Source organism: Phyllostomus hastatus, unplaced genomic scaffold, assembly GCF_019186645.2.
Source record: "Phyllostomus hastatus isolate PE091 unplaced genomic scaffold, TTU_PhHast_1.1 phas_contig_196, whole genome shotgun sequence".
In the NCBI taxonomy this organism is placed as follows: domain Eukaryota; kingdom Metazoa; phylum Chordata; class Mammalia; order Chiroptera; family Phyllostomidae; genus Phyllostomus; species Phyllostomus hastatus.
Window position 1 is genome coordinate 3,722,610 of NW_025333709.1, and position 27,489 is coordinate 3,750,098.

Sequence of the window (27,489 nt, forward strand, 5' to 3'; positions counted from 1 at the left end):
CCTCTGTCACCTTCGGGCGGCGCCCTGCACGGAGCCCGCCCGCCCCGCTAGGCCGACTTCTCGGCCGCCTCCGTCTCCTGCTCTGACAGCTTCTCCTCCGACAGCACGGACATCCAGGGCGACACGGAGCGGGTGATGCTCTGCTTGGCCAGGTTGTAGTGGTTCACGACGGCGTAGAACTTGTCCGGGGAGTGGGGGTCCTGCTCCGCGTAGTACGCCGCCAGGCCATTGGGGATGCACTGGGAGTTCTGGAAGACAGGAGGCCGCCCAGAGGCCAGGTCAGCTGGCGGGGGAGGGCGCGACGCAGCACCTGCCCTGGGCTCAGAGGAGACACAGCGCCCTGGGGGGCGGGCCCGGCCCAGGTGCAGGCCCACGGAACCTCGGCCCGTGACGAGGCACGACAGAGCAGTGTGTGGGCTCCCGGGGCACGTGTCACAGGGCACTGGCCTTCCCACCACACGAACGACCTTTCACTAGTGGTCACGTGGATCTAGAAGTCAGCTGAAGTTCCCACGCGCGCACCAGAAACCACACACTCGGACGAGGAGGCAAGGGAAGACAGGCTTCCCGTGAGCCAGGTCGCTGGCAGGCCTTGGGGGCAGGGTGCAAGTCTGGCGAAGGAGACCGGCCGGGGACTGGGGGCCGGGGACTGGGGGCCTGAGGGGCAGGAAGGCCCGTGGCTGCCCAGACAGGGGGTGCTGGGCATGGGGGCGAGGGGCCCAGGGTCGGGCCACACCACCGGTGGGGCCCGTGGGAGCTGGCGGGGGCGTGCCTGGCGGTGCAGGCACGGCGGGACGGCCCCTAGGCCCTCGGGAGGGCACACTGAGCGTGGTGGGATGGTCCCGGGCACGTGTCCCCGGTGAGGAGGAGGCTCCACCCCCGCAGGCCGGAGTCCAGGGCGGGGGGGCAGCCCTAGGGTTCCGTGTGAACTGCACGCCGGGGCGTGGCGCAGGAACACCAGCCCGCAGCTGTCATGAGCGCGCCGGGTCAGGGGGCCCAAGGCTGCCTCTCCTGGCCCCTGCAGATGAGACCGGGTCCCACCTGGGCCACAGCCCACGGGTTCATCACCTCCGGGTCTGGGGAGGGGGTGGGCGGGTGAAGAGGGGGTCGAGGTTTTGGGGGGAAGGGGTGTCGGGCACCAGCATCCTGCATCCGTCGGTGCAGATGGGGACGTGCTTCCCCTCAGCCCCGTGGAGAGCTGGCCCTCCCCACCGGCTCCCTGCCCCCCGGCGTGCAGGATCCAGGGACCCCTCCGTGCGCACACAGCTGCTTCCAGAAGGAACCAGCAAGGCCGGCAAGGTTTTCACCCAGTGGTTCCGGGGGGGAGCTGGGGGCCGGGTAGGAAGAGCTCAGCTTTGGAGACAGGCCGGTGCTGCGGGCTGACTTTGGCGGAGCTCACGTGCTCCCTGAGCCTCTGTTCCCTCACCTTGAACGCGGGGCTGAGCCGCCCTGCCCAGGCGGCTGTGAGGGCTGCAGTCATTGCTCAGTAGCTCAAGGGGGAACCGTGAAGGGAAGCCCTTCCCCCGTCAGTGTGTCACCGCCAGCCGGGACCCCAGCTGCGCCCCCAGCCGTGCCCTGAGCCTTGCAGCCCAGCCTTCCTGGCCAGCCCAGGAGGCGGGGCCAGCTCTGCAGCCTCCCCCTCGCCCCACCTCTCCCCCGGCTGCTGGGCGGCGGAGAGTCTGCCCCAGGCTGGGCAGGGCTGCACGGGGACAGGTCTGGCAGGCAGCCTGGGTGCTGGGGGGCCAGAACCCCAGGGCGAGGAGGGCTCCAGAGCCGCCTGAAAAAAGGTGGGGAAGGGGGCTCCCCAGGAAGCTGCATCCTGGCCCCTCCCAGCCAGCTCGATGGAAAGGAGAGCTCTCGTCCCCCGTGGGGGTCCAAAGGGGGTCGTCAGCGGGGCCCCATGCCTCCTCCCTCCGTGGGAGACGAAGGAAAAAGGGGCCCTGTGGCGTCACCCAAGAACACACGTCCCCAACGGCCTCGACCCACCTGGGTCCCCACCGGTGAGTTCTCTCAGGGGAGCTCCACCCAGAGGAGGGGTGCGTCCAGGGACTGTGCGCCAAGGTGGGGAGCTCTGCTGTGCCTCCTGGGGGCATTCTCATTGGCCCAAGGGCTAAACAGACCCCTCCTAGGATCCCGGCCCCCAGGAGCGGGTGGCCCCGGGCCCTTCCCAGCACTTGGCAGTGTCCGGACAGGGGTCTGTGTGCTGCACCTCCGCACAGGCGGGGCCCTGCTGAGCCCATCACGCGCTGCAGGGGGCTGTGCTGGGGAGCACACTAAACGTGCGGGGCGGGGGGGGGACAGTCAGGGTGTGACCAGGCAGGACGGACTGCGTCTGGTGACGGCAGGGGGCACACACAGGTGCACAGAGGGAGGGAGGAGACTCCCCACACTCGCACCTCCCCTTCCTCCGACTTCAGCCCAGTGCACTGGGATTCGGACCAGCAGCTCCCAGCACCCCAGCACCCCCAGCACCCCCAGCTGTGTTCTCCAGGAAGGACCTCCTGCCGCCACCCCTCCCCGCATTAGATGCTGGTGGAAAATGCCAGTCCCCGGAGACGCAGCTGCAGAGCAGGCCGTGAGGGACGCTGCATCCCCAGGCCGGCTGTGCACAGGATGCCCCGGACCAGGGTGCCCGGCAGCCCTTGGCCTTGCAGGAGGGCCGGTGAAGTCTGCCCTTCCACATGGGGAGCTCGTCCCGGGCCCAGAGAGAGAGAGCTCCTGTCCTGTGACCGGTGCACAGTCCGGACGTGCGCCAGCCCTGCTCCCACACCCCGGGTGGCCCCAGGCCGCCCCTTCCCGTGCGGCCTGCCACACCGCAGTGCCCCCATAGGTGTCCCTCCCACAGGAACCCTTCCCAGGGACCCTCGCCAGCCTCGGTGACGGCTGCTCAGGGGCCTGACCGTCCCTCTGGGGCTTCAAAGTCCAGTAGGACCCGAGGTCCAGTGAGACCCGAGGGGCAACGTGTCAGAGGTGGGGAGGGGGCGGGCAGCGCTTTACCTTGAGGACGAAGCCGTCGGGGCAGAGGCGCTCGTACTTGTACACCTTGTAGACGACCAGGAAGACGACGCAGGTGAGGAAGGCCAGGGCGATGAAGACCAGCACGGAGACCTGTGGGCAGAGGGGCGTCAGCGCGGCCGGGGCCCACGCACCGTGCACACGCACACACACACGTGCGCGGGCACACGCAGACGCTGTGTCGGGGAGGAGGCACAAAAATGAGGCACCGGGAGGCCTGGGGGACGAAGGTGACCGAGTCGCTGTTCACTGGATGACTTTCTGTTCCGTGTCCGTCCCCGCCACGGGCCCACGTTGCCCTCGATTTTGTAAACCAGCATTTTCAGGGCTCCAGGCCCTCCGTCAAAGGCTCCAGGTACACACATGACCGAGCCTCACGGTCACTGGGACACGGGATGGACGGCTGCCCGTCTGACTGCCGCCAGCCACCAAGGCGACGCGGCTGCCACCAGCTCGTCGGCCGTCCCAGTGTCTCACGAGGCCTGACCGCCAGCCCTGCCCCTGAGCCGGGGCAGCTGGGCCCCCGTCCCCTCTGCCCCGGGCAGTGTCCCCGTCCCGGAGGGCAGTCCCGCGTACACAAGGACTCGGTGCTCATCACTGCCAGGGGCCGAGCGCCAGCACAGTAGGTGCTCAGCCGGCGTCTGCAGGTAAATGCAGGGCACCCATGGGAAGAGCACGGCGGTGTAAGGTCCTGCCCAGCTGGAGGGCGGGGGGCCTCGAAGGTGGTCCCCGTCAGGGCTGTCACCCTCTTTCAGGGCCAGTGGCCTCCAGGCTGTCCGGACGACGTGCACTGCACGTGGGCCCCACGCCTGGCGCCGGGAGCCTGGCAGGACGGAGCCACGGCTGCCTCGGGGCCGAACCCCACGGGGAAGGTGCCATCCCGTTCTGGTGGCAGGGACACAACCCCACGGCCCTGTGTGTGAGGCCGGGTGACGGGGGGTCTGGTCACCCAGAAAGGGGAGGCTCCGAGCTGCACCCCGGCTCCGCCCCTGCCAGCCGCGTATCTGAGGCCGCCTGCGTGTCCCTTTCCTGAGCAGAAGACTCGCGCATCAGGACAGTGACGGGAGGTGAGGAGCACGCTGTCACCCCAGGTGCTGGGCCTGCTGCGGGTTCCGCTGTGTCCCCCCAAAATACAGCAGCCCCGGCCCCTGGTACCGGCAACCTCATTTGCAAATAGGGCCCCTTTGCAGCTGTGATTAAACTAGGTCGAGGTCATCCGGGTGGGCCCTTATCTGCAGCTGCGGGCGAACCGCCTCCCACGGGAAACCGGGAGAAACGGAAATTGCAAGGGGTCCTGAAAAGCCGAAGCAGTCTTGAGAACAGAAGCCACTGAACGACTCGCCCTCCCCAACTGCAGAACGTCCCACAAAACTACGGTGCCCAAAGCCACGCGGGGATGGCAGAAGAACGGCCACATGAAGCAGTGGCGTGGACCAGAGTCAGAGACACAACCAGGCGTCCGTGGTCAAATGACTTGCGGTCACCGGTGCCAAGGCCGTTTCACGGGGCGAGAGCAGTCTCCTCAGCCCGTGGCGTCGGGACACCTGGACCCCCACCTCACACCACGTGCTGAAGTTAACTCAAAGTGGAACAAAGACCTACGGCTAAAAGCTAAAGCTGTAAAACTCTTAGAAAAAGCGCCCGGGGAGCTCGCAGTGGCACGGTGGTAGCGGAACAGGCAAGCGTCCATGCCGGGCGAGTAGGTGGCGCCCCGAGGCCACCCACCCACCGGGCAGCCGCCGCGGAGAACAGGGTCCTCGATGTGTCAAACGTGACGTCGCCGCGTGAAGGGCAGCCCCGCTCCCGGGGGCAGGCCCGAGACCACCGAGCACTGGTGCTTTCTGGAAGGAACAGCCAGGCACGGAGGGCAAATGGGATAGGTGGGCCTTGGGTGCATTCGGAAGGCGTCTGTAAGGAAGGGACCGTGGGTCCTGAGTGCTCGGGACAGTCCTGGCTGAGTCCTGCCTGGGCGTCCCAAGAGTGCTGTGTCCACTGTCGCTCGGAAGAGGCCCAGCCGGGCCGCTCGGCCCGCAGGGAGGGCCGGCCGGGCCCCAACCAGTCCTGCGTGCGTTCGCTGTGCGAGCTGGGCGTGGGGAAGCGCCCACCGCAGACACGAGGGACCAGCGTGGCATTGCACTTGGCTGTGTTCCCGTCTGCTCTTTCCGGCCTGGGGTCTCCTCTCCTGCTGGGGGTCTCCTCTCCTGCTGGGGGTCTCCCAGGGGTGACAGCCCCGCTGGGGTGGGGCCTCTGGTGTCTGCAGCCCAGGTGGGACAGTCACGCCACAGAGCCCACGCAGCCTCAGGTGCGGGACACAGAGCCCGGTGGGCTTGGTGTGGGAGGAGCGTCTGTCCAACCTACTTCCACCCCTGGCGAGCCAAGTGACCTTGAGCCTGCTCCTTAACCTCTGACCTCAACCCCCCCAACACCAGGGCAGCAGACCAACCCTCAAAACTGACAGGAACAGTCCTCGTGAAGCTGGGGGCCCACGGGCACCGCGTGGACGGCGGCTGGGCTGTTCTTACTCTGGTCGCTGTCCTCCCACCCCCGGGCGGGGCGGGGGGGGGGTAGAAATGTGCATTTCCACCGAGTAATATGGTAAAAAAAACCCGGGAGAGAGGGTGCATCCTGACATCACCCAGTGTCTGCAGCGCTAGGTATTCTGGGCAGCCCACCCAAAAGCAAACACACAGACACCCCACCCCACCCCCACCCCACCCCGCAAGGCGACCCCCAGACCCACTCACCACCCAATGCTGGGCAGAGCCCTCACTCGCCAGCTGGGTCAGAGGACGTGGGCTCCACACCCTCCAAACCGGGGCCGAACCCCCACAGGTGCGCAGCAGAGGGTAGGGGTGTCCAGAGGCACCTCGAGGAGCTCCGGGCCACCGCCGAAGGCCCCACCGCTGAATGCCAAGGAGACGCAGTACCGTTCATAAATATTTAACAGGTGCGTCTGGGAGCACAGCCGGGGATTACCGGGGCGTGTGCTCAAGGTCACGCAGATGTGAGAGAGAGACGCAGCCCCCCTGCAGACTCACGTGTGACGGGGTGCGCAGGGACGCCCCCTGCCGCGTCACCTGCCAGCAGTGGGGACCAAACGAACATGGCCTCTCCCGCTAGGGCGCTCCCCCAGCTGGAAAGACACTCCGGCAGGCCGACCTTGGGATCTCATAGAAGCCCGGAAGGCGGCCTGGCGGGGGCGGTCTGCTCTCCCAGACCCTCCGCTCCCAGAGGGAGGGCGTGCGGGCTCGGCAGTGTCAACCGCCCGGCAGCCACACGGCACACGGGGTCGGCAGCACACGGCCGGGCCCTCCCGCCGCTCCGCCCCGTCGTGGCCGGTCACCGTCCCTGCCCAAGCTGGGCCAGGGCGGTGAGCCGCAGCCCCAGCAGCCCCGACCCACCGCGCTGCGTGGGCGGGCCCGAACACGCAATTAAGAACTGTTTATTCGCGGCATAAACACGCCTCCAGTGGATGGAACAACGGCTTTTCTCGTTGACACGAATGTCTCCAGAAGCCTGGGGGTTTGGCCACCGCGGGCGGAGGGGGGCGGGGTTGGGATGAGTCTGGCAGTCTTAGAAACCCGGCCCTCGGTTACCTAGCAACCAGCCTAGCAACCTCGCGGCCCCGGGATGAGTCCCTGGGCGATCCCCCTGGGCGATCGCCGTAAAGGAACGTCCAAAAAGGCATCGTGGCTCAAGGACGCCATCCGAGGCCGCACAAAGAGGGGCTCGGAGCGGCGGCGCCTCGCTCCCGCGCCACGCGACTTAGAGACAAAGGGACGTTCTGTACTCGTTGCTCCCACAGCTGGAAGGCCCCAGCTCGTTCCGAGAGTCACTCGTGGGAGAGGACGGCAAGAACTGAGGAGGTGGCTGGGGCGGGGACAGACGCGGTCCGGCGGTGTCACGGGGAGCATGCGAAAGGCCGTCTGTCCCAGTGTTCAAAGAGAGGGTCCACAACCCCGACCCGCCAACGCCTCCCATGGGATGCCAGGGACAAAACAGCAATGAAAGGCCAAGAGAACATTCCAGAAGAGCGAGCACTCAGCATTTCCGGAGGCACCAGCCCCCCTGAGCCTGCCCCGACCTGGTGCTGGAACGCACCCCCTCCACAAGGGGTCGCTAGGGAGCTCGCTGCAGTGCACACTCCCAGGGCTGGCCCCTGTGTTACACAGGCGCCCCCCATTCCCCCCCCCCCCCCCCCGCTGGTACACAGTGGGGAGCGGCCGGGCAGAGCCTCCCCCCCTCTTCAGGAGGGACGCGCAGCACAGGCCGGCGGCGCCTCTCACAACGCAGGCGGTTCCCCTGGCCGAGGGCAGCCCACGGGCCTCCCGGTCACAGCGCTGGGCTGCCGGGGTTCACAGCCCGCTGCCACTCCCCGACCGCGTGCCCCAGGCAGGTCACCTGCCCTACTGAGGGGGAAGTGACAGCCTGAGGCCAAGGCAGAGAAGGCTCTGTGGAGAGCTGCCCCTGAACCAAGAAGTGAGGGCCGCGCGGGCAGGGGCCCCTCGGTTTCACACGGCCTCCCGCTGACCTCACGGGGGCGCCGGGTCGCGGCCTGGGCAGAGCACAGCCCCTGCGAGCAGGGAGCACGGAGCAGGGGCAGGGGGGCGGGGGCACCCCGCTGCGAGGGAAGAGACCAGGGGAAGGTGACGCTGACGCTGACACTGGACGGCCACCCGCTCTGTGGGCCGCTGAGGCGGGCAGCTGGCCCGTGTGGTTCAAGGTCGAGGGGCTCCTGGAAGCACCAGCCCAACCTCAGCAGCCTGGGGTGAGAGCGCCCCCGGCAAACCCGCCCTCCAGGAGCAGCCACGTGACCTCAGGGGTCACAGCCAAGGGCAGGCTGTCTGGACCCGCTCTCTGCCTCGGTTTCCCCTCGGCAGCACGATGGGGACGATCCCCGTGCCTTCTTTCAGGAGGACTCAGGGAGACAGTACGCATCACAGGCTGGACCCAGAGTGTGGCGCGTGGGAGCAGGCCACAGTGTCGGGCGCCGCCACTGCCCCCCGAGAGGGCGGGGACACCTGGGGGTGAGGTGACTCCTCGGCAGCTTCGTGGGGGAGGTGCTCTGCGAGCTGGCACTGGAGGGGGGTGGGGGTTGGGAGCTGGGGGTGGGGTGTGTGCAGTGGGAGGCCGGTGAAAGTCCCCGGCTGCCTGGCAGGGAGTGCCCCAGCCCCCACCAGTAACCGCCTGGGACTCAACGGCTTCATCTGTGACCGGGGAGCACCCGGCCCGCGTGTGCGCGGCCCCGGGGAGAAGGGCGCACTGCAGGGCCGCGAGGTCCCGGGCCCCACTGCACCGTCACCTCACACATCCCCAGGGGGTAGGAGCAGAGACGGGGCGGGGTTCTGCCGCCACCGCTGGTCCCCTGGGACGGGCACCGGTCCTCCGGGGTCCTCTGGGCCCAGGCCCTGGGCAACAGGAGCCAGGTAACCAGAGGCCCAGCTGCGGCTGCCGAGAGCCCTGGTGGCCAGGTGCGTCACCGGTGCCCTAAACAAGGGACCTGGGGACTGGCACCCAGGGAGCACGCAGGAGAGACACAAATGAAGGACACCAGGGCGGGGGGGGGGGGGACACAGGGCCTGGCACCCGGTGGGCACTCCACAGGAAGAGACCGCTGTTCAGGCACCCCCTGCACCCGTGCACACGCCACAGCAGGGCTGGGAGAGGCACAGAGCAGAGCAGGGGTGGCCCGGGATGGCGGGGGTGGCCCACCGTGGGGACGATGCCATCGCAACCTTCAAATCCAGGTCCCTTCTGCCTCAGCCGGGGGATGACCCCAGGGCAGGACCCGCAGCCGCAGACCGACCCGGGCCCCAGCTTCTCCCTCTGCAGAATGGGCCGTGCGAGCAGCACTTAGCTCTGCGGGGAGGGCTGGATGGGCGAACACAGGGAAACGCCCCTCCCCCAAACCTCGGGTGGGGTCCGTGGGCTGCGCGGGCCTCTGCAGGGCTTTCCTCCCGCCCAGCGGGGCAGCGTGGAGCCACGGGGCGGGGAGCAGGGATGGAGGGTCTCGCCCTGGCTGCCCCAGCCGCCCCGCAGGGCCCCTCACCTCTTCAGGCCTCGCTTCCATCCGTGACCCACCCCCGCGTGGTCGCGGAGCCTGGGCGGGGCCCCGTGTGCAGGCAGTGCAGACGCCCCAGCCCCGGGGGGCGGGGCGGGTGAGCACCTCCACACCCCGCACCAGCAGAGTGCCCACGCATCCTTGGAGAGCCGGCCGGGCTGCTCCTCGGGGCCTGGCGACCCCCGACCTCCTCCGCATCACCCCCTCCGGTCTGCACGGGGGGCTGCCCTCCCACTGCGCCGGCTCTCGTTTCAGGAAGACCAGGATCCTAACTTGTTCCTCGACCTACGCAGCTATTTGCACCCCCAGGGGGCACCGCCCCCCCCCGCCCCCCCACCGCCCCGCCTCTGCCTGGTGGGGACCCACGTTGTCCGGCAGCTGCGCCTCCCCAGAAAACCGACCGGAGCGAGGCTTCCGGTCCCCACCTGAGTGTGTCCAGCAGCCCGTGTCCAGAGGGCCGGCCAGCCTCACGACCCACGCCACGTCGGGGTGGCATGGGGTGGCTGAACGCCGGGCTCTGGGCCCTGGCCCTGCCATGGGCAGCGGTGACCGCTCTGTGCCTCCACTTCCCCATCTGCGAAATGGGCCATCCCATGCACCCCGCCCTGGCGGGGGGGGCAGTGTAGATGAGCTAGCGCCCATGCAGGGGGGCTGGGGTCCGTGCTGGGCAGGCGGCCAGCGGGACAGTTACCCTTCCGTCACTGTTTCCCTCCCACCACCGCTAGGCCGAGATCTCCAGGTTTGCTGCATGGCTTTGCACATGTTTAGGACCGTTGTCCACAAGAAAGTTCAGGGGTGGGCTTCCCCCGTTTTTAAAACTAAGTAGCACGTGCTCATTTGGGAGGACGAAACACGAAGAACTCTCTTAAGCCACGAGTGGTCTGGCACGGCGGGGGTCACGGGATCAGCCCAGATGAGTGGCATCTCATCCTGTCCCAGTCTCTCCCGGGTCACCCCTGCAGCTGGGGACCCTCCTGAGGTCCCGCGGCACCCCCTCCCCCGCCCTGCAGGGCCCCTCACCTTGAGCCGCTCCGACATGCCCTCGGTGATGCTGACGGTGAACTCGGCGATCTTGTGCACACGCCCCTTGCCCTTCTTGCGGTCAGGCTCATACTCGGTCTTGGTCTTCACGACCACCTTGTCCAGGAAACAGAAGCGAAGCTTTGGTCAGTGGGCCGCCAGGTGCCTCCCGACACGCCTGCCCGTGCGGACACGCGTGTGAGAATGCTGGTGTTCCCAGTCACCCACCCTTTCACCAGGAACCAGTTCAGACAAGAACCAGGACAGCCCCCACCCTCGGCGGCCTCCCCTGTGCCTGGACTTCCGGAGAAATTACCCACGAAGGACCCCGACAGCGGGGTGGGGGGCGGGGGTCGGCGGTGGAAACTGCGGGGCGGAGTTCAGCTCAGGGCCAGGGCCACACAGCTGGTAGGCGGTGGGCTGAGGAGCTGCACCCGCCCGCTTCCTCCCCACCCGCTGCCCTGAGCCCTTCCCTGGCCCAGGGGGTGCAGGGGGGTGAAGGGTGCTTCTGGGTCCCACTGGCCCCCAGAAGGAGCCAGGGGCTTTAAAAGGGGAGACAGTCTTAGGACGCTGTTTCCTCCAGGGTCGGGCAGAGGCCGGCGCCGGCCTTCAAGGAATGTGATCTCGGTCCCTCTGTCTGCCCAGCGCCTCCCTCCCCTCTGCTGTGGGGCGGGTGTCCCCAGCCAGGAAGTCCGCCCGCCCCACCAAGTCCCACGAAGACCCCTCCCCGCCCCCACGCCAGGCTCAGAGGCCTCAGCCCGCCCCTTCCTGCCTCCTCACTGCTCCTGCCCTCCCCACACCCAGTGGCCGGGGACTGTCCACTTCTGTCCCCACTGGACGAGGCGGCGTCCAGGAGCGGGGCCCGGGGGTCACAGGTCTCTGGTCCCCAAGCCGCCACCCCCAGGCAGGAGCCAGAAAGGGTGTGTTGAACTGGGGAGCCCCACCCCCACTCCCCCTCCCACCCCCGTGACCACGCCCCTTCGCCGGGCAGCCCGTGGTCTGGGATGGGGGCAGTTCTCCGCGATGGTGGGGCCCGGGCAGGATGAGGAAAACCTCTCAAGTCCGACGGTCACCTGTGGGCCAGCGGCCGGAGGGGCTCCCGCCCTGAGCGGGACCCTGGGCCCGTCTCCTGGAGAACGTGGCCCGTGTGAGTGTCCCTGGAAAACGACCCCCGGGGTCACGTCCTTGTAACCAGCTCTCGCCTTCCCTCCGCCCCCGCCCTCCCACGCAGAGGGGCGCGAGCGCCCAGCGCAAGGGCAGCCTGCGTCCCACCCCGGGGAGGCCCCGGTCAGGGGGCCACGTTCGGGCACCTCCCTGCCGCCCACCCTGAATTCCGGCCGAGCCCAGCTAGCTGTGTGACCTTGCTAGTCCACACTCGGCCACGCGGGACCTCAGCGTCCTCGCCCGGCAGCACAACAAGCCCATCCGGGTGGGCTACGTGGGTGGGGCGAGGGGTCCGCAGAGCCTCAGCCCGGTGGGGGCTGCTCCGCGCCCCCTCCGCCCGGGTTCGGTCTGCATCTGCCGCCACTAACAGGCCGGGGACCGCGGGCAAGCCCCTTAAACCCTCTGGGCCTGCGCTCCGCCCGGTCCCACGGAGTGACCAGGGCGCCGCCTGGAGAGGTCGGCGGGGCCCAGGAGTTCACACCCGGGAAGCCCACCGCCCAGACTCCGGTGCGAGAGACACAGTCGGGGCACGCGGCCTGGACCCCGCTGCCGTCCCCGCCACCGCGGTCACTGTCGCACCTCCGGACCCGAGGCACGGGCTCGGAACAGAGTCCGCCGACAGACACCCCTAACTGCCTCTTCAGCCCTCGGGCACCGTGTCCGGTGGGACAGGTGACACCCCCGCCCCCACCCCGCAGCCTGGCTGCAAGCAGCCCCGAGCTGCCGTTCGGGTTCGGGCTCCGGGGGCGGGGGCCTCGTCCGAGGCGTCTGACTCCAGCGGGGGCGCCGGAGGCCCCGCCGGAAGCGCCTGCGTTCCGGAAGTCGGGCGCGCGGGCCAGTGACCTTGGGCTCGGTCTGTGCGCGGCTCTGACGCTGGGCCTCCTCCGCGGCGGCCCCCGGAAGCTCCGACACCACCCTCGGCCCCTGCCAGCTGCTGCTCCCTGCGCTCGAACACCCCCAGAGACGGGGGACCCTTTACCTTTGGGAGCTGCCTCGGCGGCCCCGCTGGTCGGCTAGGGCCCCTCCCTGCCTGACCTCCCCCCGACAAGCCTGTGCGCCGGACAGTCCTGCAGCGGGACAGTCTGGGGGCGAAGGAGCAGGGTCAGGGTGAAGGGAGGGGTCACGGACAGGCCCTGCTTGGACCTGTCACTCTGGGCTCGGGCCGCCCCACTCCGGGGGCAGTGGAGGGGGCTGCGGGCATGGGGCCGGGCTGTGCAAACCGGGCAGGTGTGCCCCTACGTGGCCCAGCCCCTCCCAGGCAGCCCCCTCTGGGCCCTCAGTGCCCCGGAAGGACTCCAGCCACGGCCCAGGTGCACGGGTGACCAGGGGTCCTCCTTGCCCGACCTGAAGGACCTGTGCTGCCTGGCTCCTGCCCCGCCCCCCCCCCCCCAACCGACAGCGCAGCTGGGGAGCAGCCCACTGTGTGTGTGGGGGGGGGGGGCGAGCGAGTGAACCTCTCACAGGGCCCACCCCAGCAGTGAAGGGATCACCGAGAAGGTAAGGACCCACCACGGGAATGAGGACCCCTGGGAGTGACCCCCCACCCTCATGGCCAGCCCTCACCAATGAGCCCAAACAAACAACCGCGCCTGAGTCAGAGCCTCCTCACCGGACACGGGGACGAGGTGGCACAGCAGGCGCAGCTGCACTTCACTCGGGGAAGGGAATGTCCTCGTTCATTCATGTCCCTCGTTCATGTCCCCATGGCCGTGGCCGTGGCCGTGACCATGGTGGGGGTGGTTTTCATGAAGCAGCAAGGTGGTGTGAGAGGGTACTGTTCATTATTTTAGGTTTGTATTTTACAACACAATTGTGCGAGCTTTTAAGCATCGTGTTGACCATTTCCAGTGTTAACTCCTGAAAATATTATCCCTAAATGAGCACAAACTACTTGACTGGGCGCTGTCTTCAACAAAAGACAGGATCCTTTAAATTCAGGAAAAAAAAAAAAAATAGAACCCTCCACCGCCTGGGGGTGGTCCCCAGCCACACAGACAGCGACGGCGCGGGCAGGAGGGAGCGCGCGCTGGGAGGTTTCACAAAAGGAACAAAGGAGGAGGCGGCTGGGTGTGAGCGCACGCAGCCCGCAGCGTCCACCGCCGCCGGGGAGGGGCGGCGCCTCGGGCTAAAAAGAGGATTCAGTGCCGGGAGGGGCCCCGGCCGAGGAGACCGGCCTCCCCACCGCCGTGGGGCAAATCAGGCTGAAACGGAACCACCTGGGACCGCACGAGGGGCAGCGGGTCCTGCGCTCACCCCAGACCCAGGGCCCCCGCGTGCCATGGGGCAGGCCGGGGAGGGGCAGCGCTGGGGTGCAGCTCCGGGGGTGGGGGAGGGGGCGCGGGGCAGAGACATCTCTCCGGCAAGACTCCCCCGAAAATTGAGAAGGGGCCTTTCCCGCTGCGCGCGCTCCGTTGTCTGCACCGAGCCGTCACTCCAGGCCCCCAGATCAGCGGATCCAGAATGCCGCGCGGGGACGCTGTCCCGGGGGAGGGCTGGCCCCCAGCACGCCCGAGCCCGCCCCACTTCGCGTCCCCAGCGCACGCGGCAGGTTCTTTTGTTGCAGCCGCCGCCCGGGATTTGGGGGTGCGCACCCGGCAGAGCGGGGTGCGGGGCCTCTCACCTTATCCGGGGGCGGGAACTGCAGCTGATTGACATCGAGGGGCGTCATCAGGGGGATGGTGTCGAAGCCATCCTCCAGCAGCACCTGCTTGGTGCCCTTCTCCGCGAAATTGCTCCCCAACTTCACCATGGTTCCGGGAGACCCGAGGCTGCCGCCTGCGTGGGGAGAGCGGGACGGGAGTCACCGCGAGCAGGACCCGCCCGCCGTCCCCAACTCGCCAGCCGCCTAGTCTCTGGGGAGGTGCAGTGCGGACGCGGCGGTCCGGGCCCCGGGCGGGGGATGCTGTGCCTGCACAGGCTCCGGTCGCGCCGGACGAAAGCGCAGGGACGCCCCGCGGGCGGGCGAGGGGGCGCTGCCCCTGCCCGGAGGGTCGACACGCGTCCCTGGTCCTAGCACCACTGCGCCCGAGACCCCCGTCCCTCCCGCCTGGAAAGACTGGCGGCCCAGCCCCGGCCCCGCGGCCGCCCGCACCTACCGCGCCCGGCTCCGGCAGGTCTGGGCTCCGACGCGCTCCGAGCCTCCGCGTCCCCGCTCTGCTCGCAGCAATGGCGAAGGCGGTGCCGCGCGGCCGGGGCGGGAGCCAGCGATTGGGCTCGGCGGCAGCCCCCTCCCCCTTCCCCTTCCCCCTCCCCTCCCGCCTCCCTTTCTGCCTCTCCCGGGGGCTAATTGTGCGCCGGTGAGTGTGTGCGTGTGGCCGCGGCGCCCCCGCCTTGACGCAGCGCGCGCGCGCGTTGCACAAAGGAGCTCGGGCGGGCGAGAGGGGGGCGCTCCCCGGGGACCCCGCGCCGCAGACTGGGGGGGGAGGGGGCGAGGAGCGGGACGGGAGCGCGCCCCGGAGTAGGGATCGCGGCGGCGGAAAGGCGCCCGGGGGCTGGAGGCCGGGGATGCGGGAGGCGGAAAGAGGGCTGCGCAACCCTGGGGCGGCGGCCGGGGCGCAAGGCCAGTCGTAGCGGAAAAGGGGAATGTCCTAGGGACGGAGTGACCCCGACCCCTGAAAGCGGGGGAGGGTACTTCGTCTGCGGCCGCTCTGACCTCGGGGTCTTGAAAGATGGGGAAACGCTTGGGTGGCAGGGGGTTTACCGGAGGCGGTGGGCGTGGCAGGGACGGAGCGTTCCCTGAGCGCGCAGCTGGGCTGGGGAGGGGGAAACAAAGGAGGGCGCGTCCCAGTATAAAGAGGGCACAGATGAAAAGGGTGGGCGATGTGAGGTGATGAGGGGTACGCTCTCCAGCGCTGAGGACAGTGCCCGGGGGGCAGGGGGCGGGTACGTCCCGGGGTGGTGGGAGGGAGGGTGTTCTAGGGAAAGAGCGCTTGGCGCGCCGCGTCGGAGGGAGGGGAAAGGTTTCTCTGGTCCGGTCGGAGGAGAAAGCAGAGGCCCCCTTTCCACAACAGCAGCCCCCAGCATCCCGGGCGCCTCTAGAGGAGGCACGGGCTGAAATGAAGGAAGGGGTCTAGCCTCCCTCCCGGCCCCTCCCCACCCTCCGCGGGCACTGGGCGGCTGGCACAGTGAGGCCCATTTTGCAGACTTCCGGCCAGTCCGGCTGCAGGACCCGCAGGTGCACGGCTGCCGCGCTGCGGGCGCCGGACGAGGAGCTGCGGGGGGAGGCCGCGGCTGCGGACACTCTGCCTCCCCAGGCACCTGTGTCCTGCTCTGGGCCCGCACAGAGTGGGTGTCCCCCGGTCTTAGGGTCACAGCCTCCCCGGGTTCCCCCTTTGCCTGGCTGATGGCCCCAGCCCAGCGTTTTCCAGGAGCCGACTGACAACCGTGAGAGAACCCCCCCCCCACACACACACACAGTAAACCGAGAGGCGCAGTCACCAGCCACTGCCCAGAGCCCTGGCTGGTCACCTGGCCCGGGCGCCGCCCCTTTCACCGGTGAGGTAACCGGGTTCCTCTTCGCGCACCGCAGGCCCGCGCAGGGTCCCAAGTGGGCCTTCAACGATGGCAGGGCAGCCTGACAGGGCCCAGGCTCTGAGCGGACGACCCCTGGCCGGCCCAGGGAGGGCAGGGGTGCTGGCAGCTGACCCATGCCACCAGCCCGGGGCCTGGCCCCAGCGCCCTTTTGTCAAAGGCCCTGGAAACAGGACCGATGCACGGAAGGGGCCCTCTGTGGGTCATTCGGGTTCTCCCCTGGGGGGGCACCCCACAGCAGGGGAGCAGGGGAGGACAGCAGTCGGAGCTGCTGCGCGGCCGCCCTGGGGCCCTTTCCCAGCTCACGGGGGGTCAGGAGAAGCCCTGGGGCTCCAGGGAGGAAGCTGGTTTGCCCCCGTCTCCGTCGCCAGCAGTTTAAAGGCCCCTGGCACACATGAGTGCACTCACACAGGCTCGTGCACACGCACACACTGGTCAGAGTCCCACACGGGCTGCTGCAGGGCGGGCCGTCCCAGACACTGTGGGGCCCTCTCCCCTCCAAGCGTCTGTCGCCTGAGGAGCACAGAGATGACAGGGACTTGTGGTTGTGCCAGAGACAGCCACGGACAGTCCCCGTGCCGTCCCGGGTTTTGACTGGTGCTGGTCATTGGGGCTTTGCAGCCTCGTCCTGCAGGAGGTGTTCTGTGGGTGTCCGCGGTGCGCTGGGCCCTGTGACCGTCACACACAGGCCGTGCACAGGCACGGTGCACGCCCACCCCCCGGGAGCGTAGGGAGGGGGGAATGGACCGGCCAGTCTTTGAGCGAAGCAGTGAGCCCACGGGGGGCGGTCACCCCCACCACCAGGGGGCAGGGGGTAAGGGATAGAGCCCACAGGGGAGGCCCGAGGGACAGCCGATTGGACCCGGGGCGCAGGGACGGCGTTCCAAGTGGGGGACGGACGGGATGAGCGCAGCATGCCACACTCTGGGTGGCTGACAGCAGCAGAGGTGTATGACTCTCGGTCTGGAGCCCGGACATCCCAGAGCAAGAGGTCGGCAGGTCAGCGGGCCACCCTCCCCGTGGGACAGCCTCCTCCGGATCCCAGTGGCCCCGGCCGTCCCCGGCCTCTGGCCGCGTCACCCCAGTCTCCGCCTCTGTGGCCACACTGCCTGCCTCTTTCTCTGGGTCTCCTCCTGCCATCCCCACGTGGGGCGTCCAGAACGAGGTTCTCTCCTCGAGGCCTTCACGGAACCACGCCTCGTGCTGTGAAGTGTGGTGACAGGTCCCGGGGATCGGAGATGGACAGGCTGGGGGGTGGGGCACCACTGAGCTCGTCTCGGGCACCAGGCCTGCCAGGGCGCAGTGATTTGGGGAGCTGGCGGGGAGTGCAGATGGTTGTGAGGAGGGCAGGGTCTTGGTGAGACACTAGGCGGAAGGGGCCATGATCGCAGAAACGGGGACGATGGCGGCTGTGATGGTGGCTGTGGGGCGCACAGGAAAGCCACCGGGACTCGGCCACCCCCGGGCCTCAGTGTTGCCCGAGCACCCACATTCTGTCACCCCAGCCTCGCAGGATCTTGGACACGTGTTTGGTTTTTCCAAATGACTCCTAGGGACACTCCCAGGGTCACTGGTCCCAAGGCCAGACCCTCCACTGCTGGGGCAATTGCCACGACCCCGCCCCCCTGCGCCCTCCACGGGGCAGCCCCCTGCTGCTCCCCAGCACTCCAGGCCCTGCCGGTCCCCAGTCCAAGCCCGTCACCGACTTGCCCCGTCCCCCCAGTCGAAGTCCCGGCTGCTACAGCAGGAGGCTGTGTGTGACACAGTCCTGTCTCTCCCACATCCTGGCCGTGTGACTGCGGACTTGCTGCTTAGCTTCCCTGCACCTCAGTCTCCGCGTAGAGAAAATGGGGATGATGCTAACACCTTCGTCAGGGTGGCAGCGTTCTGAGAGTCCATCGAGCTATTACTGTATCTTAAAAAACAGAACCGGGGCCTGCTCTGGCTACGATCACGGCTTCGACCTCACTCGGTGCCGTGTGCTGCCTTTTCTCGGCAGCTTGGGTGGGGCCTGCTCAAGGTGGAGGGTGTCGTGGGTAGGATTAGCGCTCAGAGTGGCTAAGGAGACTCTGTCTCCAGGTCCTGAGGAGTCTTTTTGGAGCTCAGGAAGTAAATGCACAGGCCCAGGTGCCGGAGAGGCAGGCCCCGGGCTCACCCGGCAGCCCTGCCGGTAACCAGCCCACGCCCGGCAGGCCGGGTGGGAGCGGGTGGACAGCCCCGCCGTCCACATGGGGAGGCTGCAACGGCCCAGAAGTTTCTGTCCCCCTTTCCACAGCCTGTTCCGGGGTTGCTTCACCCATTTGTTCTTGTTTTTTTTTAAATTGAGATCGAATTTACAGACCACCCATCTCCCCCACTTAAAATGCACGCTTCGTTCCCATGTTTCGTTTGTCCCAAGACTGTGCCGCCCTCAGCGCTAACTCCGGAACACGCTCACCACCCCGAACGGAAGCCCTGGCCATTGGCAGCCCCTGCAACCCCCTCTCCCTGAGCCCCTCGAAACTACTACTTTATTCTGTCATTGCCAAGACAGCATTTACAAAATTGTCCAGCTCTATTGAGAAGCGTTGGCACGCAGCATTGCGCAAGTTCGGGTTTACCATGAGACGCTTTGACGTCCGTGAGCACCGTGAAACGGGGGCCGCAGTGACGCTGGTTCATGCCGCCGCCACCCACCGCGCGTGCGGCGGGGCGTCCCAGGTCCCCCTCCTCCACTGTCTGCCACTTCGTCTCTCCTGCGCACACCCTCCCGTGCAACGGGGCTCAGTGTCCCCGCCCCACTCCTCCACTCTCACAGTCACCAGTACCCTTGACACGAACTAGAGGGAAACATGGGGCCTCTGGGCTTCCGTACGCGTGGGAAGAATCAGGCCGCTCCCTCCCGTCTCCCGTTGAACCCCATACTCTAGTACCGCCCTCCCCTCCCCAAAATGCCCGCATCCAGGCCCTGACCCACCCCTTCCCCGCGCCCATTTGGCAAACTCGTACACATCCTTCAAAGCCCAGATCCAATGCCACCTCCTCCTGGAAGCCTTAAGGGGCCTCCTTTATGCTTCTCTACCCCTGAGTTTAGGTCGTTGCACCTCTTTCTAGATCGTCATGGAATCCTGGCGAAACTTGGCCTCTTGTGTCTACACCCTCCGCGCCTAGAGCAGCCGGGTGGGCACACAGCAGGGACCTGCGGCCTGCATGAAACACAGAGGCGTCCACTCATTTCACGTTCACAGTGGACTCAGACATTTAGGTGTCAGCTTGCAAAGCCAAGTTCAAGTGCGTAGTAAGACAAGCCATGGTCTAACTCAAGCTGAAGGCAGGGTTGCCCACACGGTCACTGTGAGGTGGTTCCTCCCAGGTCTAACCCTGCTGCGGAACACTCATTTCTGGAGAACTCTGGCCCTCAACGACAAATAACACGTATGACCCTCCTCATCAGAGAGATGCAAACGGAAGCCACAGTGAGATGTCACACCGGTCAGAATGCCCATCGTCGACAAATCCACAAACAGCAAGTGCTGGCGAGGACGTGGAGAAAGGGGACCCTCGTGCACCGTGGGTGGGAATGCAGACGGGTGCAGCCGCTGTGGGAAGCCGTGTGGGGTTCCTCAGAAAGTTAAAAATGGAGCTGCCTTATGACCCAGTGATCGCATTTCTGAGAATATGTCCGAAGGAACCCAGGGCAGTCATCTGAAAGAACATAAGCACCCCTGTGTTCATTGCAGCGTTATTTACAATCGCCAAGATATGCAGGCCGCCCTGGTGTCCATCGGTAGGTGAGTGGATAAAGCAACTATGGGACATTTACACAATGGAATACTACTCGGCTGTAAAAAAGGAAATTTTACCCTTTGCGACAGCATGGATGGGCCTGGAGAACATTATATTAAGTAAAATAAGCCTGTTAGGGAAAGACAAATACCATATGATCTCACTCCTAGGTGGAATCTAATGAACAAACTGAACTCAGAAGCAAAACGGAGACAGCCTCATAGATGGAGAGCAGATGACAGTTAGTGTGTGTGCGTTGGGGGGACAGGGTTTGGGGGTGGAGGGATTGAGGACAAAGGACTCATGGACATGGACAGCAGGGTGGTGATTGCTGGGGGATAGGGAGATATAAAGGAACTAAATAATAATGGAAAAAATACAATAAAGATTAAATCAGCCCTGGCTGGTGTGGCTCCGTCGATTGAGCGCCAGCCTGTGAACCAAAGGGTTGCCAGTTCAATTCCCAGTCAGGGCAGATGCCTGGGTTTTTGGGCCAGGTCCCCAGTAGGGGGCATGCAAGAGGCAACCACACATTGATGTTTCTCTCCCTCTTTCTCCCTTCTTTCCCCTCTCTAAAAATAAATAAATAAAATCTTTAAGAAAAAGATTAAATTGAAAAAACCATACAAAGTCATCAGTGCAGTCCCCAGTGAATGATTTACTTGCGTGTTCCTCAGCACGTGGCACACACTAGGGCCTCAGTAAACGGCTGAGAAATGAGTGATACGTTCCTCTGCGCCTGCAGACGCTGCATGAATAGGACTGGGGGCCCCAGACCATTCGGTGACCTGTTATGTGTTTACACAGAACAGTGTGTGTGTGTCTGGGGTTTGGGGCTTTTCGGAGGGGGTGTGTTGGTTGTTCCCTACAGTCGGAGGAACCCCTCAGCAGTCCTCATTGTCCCCCACAGCTCTAAGATCAGTCTTGCTTGGCTGCCAGGCCCCGGACCTCGGTGGGGGGGAGGGGTCTGCGAGCAAGGAATGGAAGGGCGGGGCCTCCGTGAGCCCTGGCCCCCGTGCCTCGGTTGCCTCCTCTGCAAATAGCTGGGAGTGATGACAAAGGTATTCTTTTTTAAAGCTCCCAGATTTGGGCTGTAAGAAAAGATGGTATTCAGGGTGCTCCCGCCGGAGCCCCACTTTGAGATGCGAGGTCAGAGCACTGCGTGCAGGCGGTGGGACGGGCACGCAGGGGCCGCTGTGGCGCCTGGCGGAGAGCAGCTGAAAGGGGGTCTAGCGACCTGGCAGGGCAGGAAGCAGGGGGGAAGCCGCACCCTCCCCACCAGAGGCTAGTCAGGGGCTCCTGGGTGGTAGTTCCCCTTCTGCGGGGGAGGGGGGTCAAATTCAGGAGAGAAAGCTCCAGTCTTGCCTGGGGAGGAAATACAAATGGAGTGAAAATTTATCTGAGGGTCCAGGGTTTCCCGGAGGTTGATAATCTTCTTCCACATCCCCAGTGTACAGCTGGGGAAACTGAGGCCGGCGAGGAGTGGGGTGTCTGTCATCAGTCACTCAGCAGCGAAGCAGGACCTGGCCCTCGGGCGTCCTGGCGGTCCCTTTACGGCCAGCGAGTGCTACAGCCGGCGGTGCACAGGCCAAGCCAGACAACCTTGGACCCTCCCTGCCCCGGGGGCGCCCACGGAGCTGTGCTGGGCCCGCCCCTTGCCCTCCAGGCCCCGCCCCCAGCCCCGCCCCGCCCCCAGGTCCGAGGCCAGCCTGTGTAGTAGATCCGGGGTTACCTCTCGAACTCCACGTCCTCTGGCCAGCGGGAAGCTGCCCCGCAGGCCCTCTCGGGCTGTGCCTGCCCTCTCCCCGCCCTCCCGCTGCTGGCCCGGGAGTGGCCTCCGCCGCCCCGCCGCTCCCGGGCCCCACCCCTGGCCACACCTTTGCAGGCCGACCCTCGGACACGAAGCTGCTCACGTGCCCCGGCGTCAGCCGCCCTCTGGGACCTCCGGGCGTCCTCAAGGGGGCAGAAGAGCAGACACTTCAAGAACTAGTCACGGGGCAGAGTCCCAGGGAAAAACGCAGCCGCCTCCCGGTGCTCCAAGCCCAGCCCTGCCCCCACGCTCGCTCGCACCGTCGGACCCCGGAGAGCCCGGCTGGGCCTCGGACTGCCCCTTCCGGGCTCCAGGCTGGCTGTCGGCCCCCAGATGGGGGAGGGGCGATACCCTAAACGAGACCGTTACCCCCCACGCCCCCGTGCTGAGTTCAGGCGGGCCCTTCTCATCAGCTAGTGAGTCACACCTGCGCTGCGGCCTCGGGCGAACCGCGCGCCCTCCTGGGCCTCAGTCTCCCCTTCCATCCAAGGAGGGTCGGGCTGAGGTAACTTAATTCCCCTCCAGCTGGAAGCCCTGCCCGCTCTGATTTGGTTCACTGTCACCAGACGAGAACGGCCTCGGGTGAATCAGACCCGAAGGACCAAGGGCACGTGGAGGTCAAGCAAGGTATTGGCCAGACCTGGGGAAGGACTGCCCGCTCCCTTTGCATAATTCATTCGGCTCTTCCCCCCCCCCACCCGCACTTCGCTCATCGCTTTCCCACATCGCCCCGCGCCGGCTGAGCACCAGGTTTCCAGCGCGTAGCAATAATTTAAATTATTTAGCTGGTAAATGATTCCAAAATCACTCTGCCGAAGTAAAGAACCACGGAAAGACCGAATTCTAATAACAGTAATACCACTGTACGCTTGAATTAATTATTGAATTTTTTAAAAGCCCACAGATGGATGAGCGCAATTCATTGCGCGCTCGGCGGAGCCAGGGTCCCCGGGAGAGGGGCAACAATTCACGGGGCGTCCCCGGGGCATGCTGGAGACCGCTCCGCGCAAGGCCCGGCTGCATGGCTGGCAGCGCAGCGGTGACCCGACGGGGCCTTGGTGCCTGCAATGTTTCCGTCCCGCAGCGGGGGCTGGGGCTTTGGGAGACGCCGTGGAGTGAAGTTAGCACGAGGCTGATGCACAGACTCGCAGCTGACTTGGGCTTCCGGCAGACAGGTGCTCGATCGAACACCCACGGCGGCTAACCACTTCTCTGTCCGCAGTCCCCTCGTTCCTCTGGGCCGGGTGGGGGATGGGGGTGGGTGTCTCGCGGGCCGATTTCCTACGGATTGAATTTGTTATCCCTCAAGGCCTCCTTTTCCTAATGTTGGACCAGAGTCACTCCGAAACGCAAGGCACGTTGCCCTCCCTGCTTTTCAAAACAGAGGACACTGAAAGGGACCATCAGCTTTCAACACAGAGCGGGACCAGGAGCAAAGGGCTGGGGACCCTCACACACCAGCGCCCCCAGAACCCCAGGCTTGGAGAGTGCTCACTGGGCTGTGCTGGTGGCTCTGTGACCTCCACCCTCTTCAGGGTTGCTGGGGGGACCGCCCTCTGGGGCCACACTCACCATGCTCTTTCCCATGTGCTATGAGCAGAGAATCCACATTGCCATACTTACTAGAATAACATGAAGAAGGAGGAAGAGGAAGAAGAAGAAAGGAGGCTGTAGTGAGTTGGATAGTGGCCCCTAAAAATTCATGTCCACCTGTGACCTCAGAATGGAGCTGCGGAAATAGGGTCTTTGAGGATATAACTGGTGGAGGACCTTGTGATGAAATCACTCTGGGTTTAGGATGAGCGCCCTAAACCCAATGGCTGGTGTCCTCATGAGATGGAGAGAGGACGCAGGGAGAGGTCACAGGGAGACAGAGAAGGCGTCCAGGTGAAGACAGGAGCTGAGTGATGCTGCTACGAGCCAAGGGACACCAGGACGGCCACCAGTCCCTGGAAACCAGCGACTCAGTCAACAGACCCTCCCCGGGAGCCTTTGGAGGGGTGCACCGTGCTCCCATCCCGGCTGGGGGCGCTGGCCTCCGGAACTGGGAGAGAGCGCCTGCGCTTCTGTCGTTTTAGGACACCCATTGTGTGGTCATTTGTTACCAAAGCCCTGGGAAACTGTGACAGAAACCCCACAGCCCACACAGCTTGCTTAACACTCTCATACTTTACATCTCAAGCTATTACGTGTTTCTACATCACGTGCATTTTTAAATAGCTCTGAGAGCTTTCAAAGCAATTCACCAGCGTGAGTTTCCACGATCAAAGCTCAGGACAGTGAAGGCGCATGGCACCTGCTCGGAGCCGCTGAGGTGGCCTAGTCACCAGAGCGCACGGGGTGGCCTGGTCCAGGTCACCTGCAGGACGGGCTCCCTGGGTGCCTGCGCTTTGGGTCCCAGAACCACGCACCTGCACTTCAGAGCTGGGATGGACACGGAGAACATTAGTCCAGGGCCGTGGTTCTCAAAGTGGGGTCCTGGGACCAGGGGCATCAGCCTCAGCTGGGAACTCAGATATGCAAATTCTCTGGCCCCGCCCCAGACCTGCAGGATCAGACACCCGCCAGGTGTTCCGCCGCATCCTCCGAATCCTTGGTTCCGGGTTTGCAAACTGGAATTCTGCAGACCGGGCTATACTAGACACACAGATGTGTTGTTTCTTTGCACGTTTTGTTTTAATTGCTTCTAGTTATTAGAAATGTTCGAAAAACCAGGAGAGTTCACAGGACATCCAGGTTTCCTGCTTTCTTTAGAAAAGCTGTTATCTGGCCCTGCCCAGTGTGGATCAGTGGGTTGGGCAACATCCTGCAAAGTGAAAGGTCGCAGATTCGATTCCGGGTCAGGGCACATGCCTGGGCTGCAGGTTTGGTCCCCAGTTGGGGTGCGTACAAGAGGCAGCCAATTGATGTTTCTCTCTCTCTCTTTCTCCCTCCTGCCTACCACGCCCATCTAAAAAAATAAGTAAATAAAATCTATTTTTAAAAACTTAAAAAAAGTGAGTTATCTACCAACAAAGACCTTCCAGCGTGGGGATAATGGCTGACCAGCCCTCCCCACCTTACCCCCGCCTTAGAGGGGTGTGTGCGTCACCCACCTGGGCCACCTAACCTGCTTGGCCCCTGCAGGCACCTGAGTGTGGGACCCTAATCTCATCCCAGACCTTGTTTTACAGGTGGGGACACTGAGGGACAGACCAGGGAATGAGCATGTTCCCGGGCCACAAAGGGTGTTGGCCTGTGTGGCCACCCCGGCGGCTCAGAAGCCTTGGCAGGCACTTGAGGCAAACGGAAGAAGCTCATGGGGCTGGGGGCGGAGGGCACCCGGGACAACCTCCATGCTGAGGACCTGGGCCCTGAAGGTAGCAGCCTGGGCGGCACCGCGGGCCACACAGGAGGAGGACAGGAGGGAGAGACTCGGGGATGGGCAGGATAGTCGGACCAACAGCAGCAAGGGCGGCCACGCGGGCCGGCGGTGAGGATGCAGGGGGGTGGCTGGGGTTCCCGAGCATGGCTCGTGGACTTGAGAGGGTGCAGGCACCCTGGGGAACCGTGAACCGCCGAGTCAGCATCTGGCCCAGCCGTTCCGCTCCTGCGTGTGCAGCCGGGAGGATTACAACACGCTCCCACAGACGTGGGTGCGTGAGTGTGGATGGAGCCTTGGCCATAAAAGCTGAAGAGTGAAAACCACCCAGATGCCCATCAGCTGACGAGGGATCAGCACGTGGGGGCGAAAGAGCGCCCTGCTGACGCCGCTCCAGCCGCGAGGGGGCATCACGCTCAGCGACCCAGCCGGTCACGGAAGACCGCCTGCTGTGTGGTTCCGTTTCCAGGGCGTACCCGGAACCGGCAAACACACACACACACACACACACACACACACACACACACACACGACAGGAGGTAGACCAGTAGACCAGTGGCCCCCAGGGGTGCGGTGTGGGGGTGGCGGGGTGAGCGGTGCCTGCCTGCCAACAACCGGGGGGTTTCTTTGCAGGGATGAAAATGCTCCAGAACTGGAAAGCGGCGAAAGCTGCACTGACCACCCTGTGACTGATAAAAACCGGTGAGCTGTGGGCTTCACAATGGCGAACACTATGGCGCGTGAAATACTTGTAAATCTCAACACAAAGGGGGTGTGGTCGGGTGGCAAAGGGGTCAGCTCATTGGCAGCTGAGGGAGGTGGGGACAGAGTGATTCTGAGGCATGATAATGTTTATTGCTGACATCTTTATGGCACTGTCATGACAGGCTGTACATGTATGAGCTGTCCAAATGCTATCCTGGCAATGGGTGTGTGAGGCTGATGTGATTGCCACGGCCCTGTACAGATGGGGAGTCTGGGGCTTCCCCCGGAGTGGCCGGGCTGGGACTCGAACCCAGGGAGTCACCTGCCCCGCCACCATGTTGGCCAGCTTGTATGACGTGGCTGTGTGTATCTGTGAGGTCATGGGTGTGCATATACGTGGGCATGTGTGCTTGTGTGTTTTTGTGTGCACATATAAGTTTGCATTGGGTGTGTGTTGTATGTGCACATGTGTGTGTACGTGCCCAGGTGTGTTGCACACCCACAAGAGGAGCCTGAGGGCCTGTTGGGGAGCCCCCACTTTCCCGATTGGGCGGGTGGTCTCCCCGGTGGGCTGCAGCTGGGCAAGAGACTCGACACTCCAGAGGAAGTCAGCCTGCACCTAGGGCTACAGGGGCCGACTGAGGCAGGGAGGTTGGGACCAGAAGAATCCTCCCAAGGTCAGCCCCTCCTGATGAACTTCAAGGTCAGCCCAAGGCACAGTTCCTCTGGGAAATCGCACCCTCCCAGGCTGAGACTCCTCCCCCCTTTCCTGATGCCCCCTGTGTCCCTCAGGGCACCCACTGTAGTCAAGGGCCGCAGACCGCAGGCTTAGAACGGCAGAGACAGGCTCTGCAGTCGTGGGGGCTGGAGCCTGACATCCAGGCGTGGGCAGGCTGGTCCCTCCCGAGGCCACTCTCCCTGGCGCTGTGACAGCCGTCTCCTCCCTGTGTCCTCGCATGGTCGTCCCTCTGTGTGTGTCTGTGTCCTAATCTCTTCTTATAAAGACACCAGGCGCATTGGAACAGGGCCACCCATATGACCTCATTTTAACTTAATTACCTCTTATCTCAAAACGCAGTCACAGTCTGCGGTGCTGGGGGTTAGGGCTTCAGCGTGGGAGATTGGGGGGCGGTGCGGGTGGGGGAGCGACTCAGCCCATAATGCTGCCCCCACAGAGTAATGCTTCGGGAAACAGCTTGGGCCTCAACGCCAGACAGGGCTGGGTTCCAGCCTGGACCTGTCCCTTTCCAGCCGTTGGCCATTCCGCCTTTCAGACCTGCTTCTTCCTCCTCTGAAGGAGGACAGTGGTCACGAGAGCGGCTCAGATGCCCTAGGTTTTCTGCAGTGACACTGCCCGCAGCACCGCGTGTGCTCCACAAACAGCACGGCCTGCCGTGGGTGTCACCCAGCTCCCGGTTTCCCGAGGTTGCTGTGGGCCAGGTCCGTGCGGGGGACTCTTCAGATCGCTCTCTAACCCCCCGCCCCCCGCCCAGCCCTGGGAGTGAGGGCGGCACCCTTATTAGCTTCACCTTACCTGCAAGGAAACAGAAGGTGAAGTCCTTGTTCAAGGTCAAACAGCCGGGAGGTGCGGGTGGGCAGCTGGGCTTGGGCGGGTGGCTCAGCTGTGTCTGTGACCCCCCTGGCCTGTGAGCTCTGGGAGGACGGAAACGGGGGCTCGATCTTTGGCCCCCGGTCCTAGCAAGAGGCTTCCGTGAACTAGATTCTCCATAAACGGTGCTTCAGCTGCACTGCTGTGACTTGAAATAGGCAAGAAATGGGGGTGGGGGGATGGGCAGCCATGACATCGACTTTGCTCTGTGTCATCCCAGCTTCCAGAGATTGTTTCTAAGCCTCTGACAATGGCCCTTGAATGTGAAATGAAAGTACTTTCCCAGCGAAAGATGCATCCGCTCGTGTGGAATGGGAGGCCGGGCTGTGAGTGGCTGCTCCCTGCTCCCCCCGAGGTGGCAGGGGATGAGATTTATAAAGGAGACCGCTGATTGTGCTTTTCTACAAGATTAGTTTCATTGTCCCATTATCCGCTCCTTCTGAAGCCGT

The 27,489-nt window shown here is 64.9% G+C and overlaps 1 protein-coding gene across 2 annotated transcripts; it reads right to left on the reverse strand.

Annotated features, from left to right (window-relative positions):
• NSG1 (neuronal vesicle trafficking associated 1) lies at positions 1 to 27,489 on the reverse strand. 2 transcript variants are annotated; one of them, XM_045834406.1, is made up of 5 exons: positions 26,966 to 27,489; positions 13,881 to 14,035; positions 10,097 to 10,213; positions 2,998 to 3,108; positions 1 to 248 (listed from the first exon to the last, which is right to left on the reverse strand). In XM_045834406.1, the coding sequence occupies exons 2-5, from the start codon at positions 14,007 to 14,009 to the stop codon at positions 48 to 50; spliced, it is 558 nt and encodes a 185-aa protein (XP_045690362.1). In that variant the 5' UTR covers positions 14,010 to 14,035; positions 26,966 to 27,489; the 3' UTR covers positions 1 to 47. The 2 variants fall into 2 exon arrangements, with proteins under 2 accessions (XP_045690362.1, XP_045690363.1); XM_045834407.1 differs by lacking the exon at positions 26,966 to 27,489 and adding an exon at positions 14,356 to 14,477.

Excerpts from the sequence above, each read along its gene's own strand:
- NSG1 (XM_045834406.1), bottom strand. The coding sequence starts at position 14,009 with ATGGTGAAGTTGGGGAGCAATTTCGCGGAGAAGGGCACCAAGCAGGTG. Across the intron at positions 10,214-13,880 it reads AGTTCCCGCCCCCGGATAAG|GTGGTCGTGAAGACCAAGAC; the intron begins GTGAGAGGCCCC and ends TTCCTGGACAAG. Across the intron at positions 249-2,997 it reads CCGACGGCTTCGTCCTCAAG|AACTCCCAGTGCATCCCCAA; the intron begins GTAAAGCGCTGC and ends CCTGTCTTCCAG.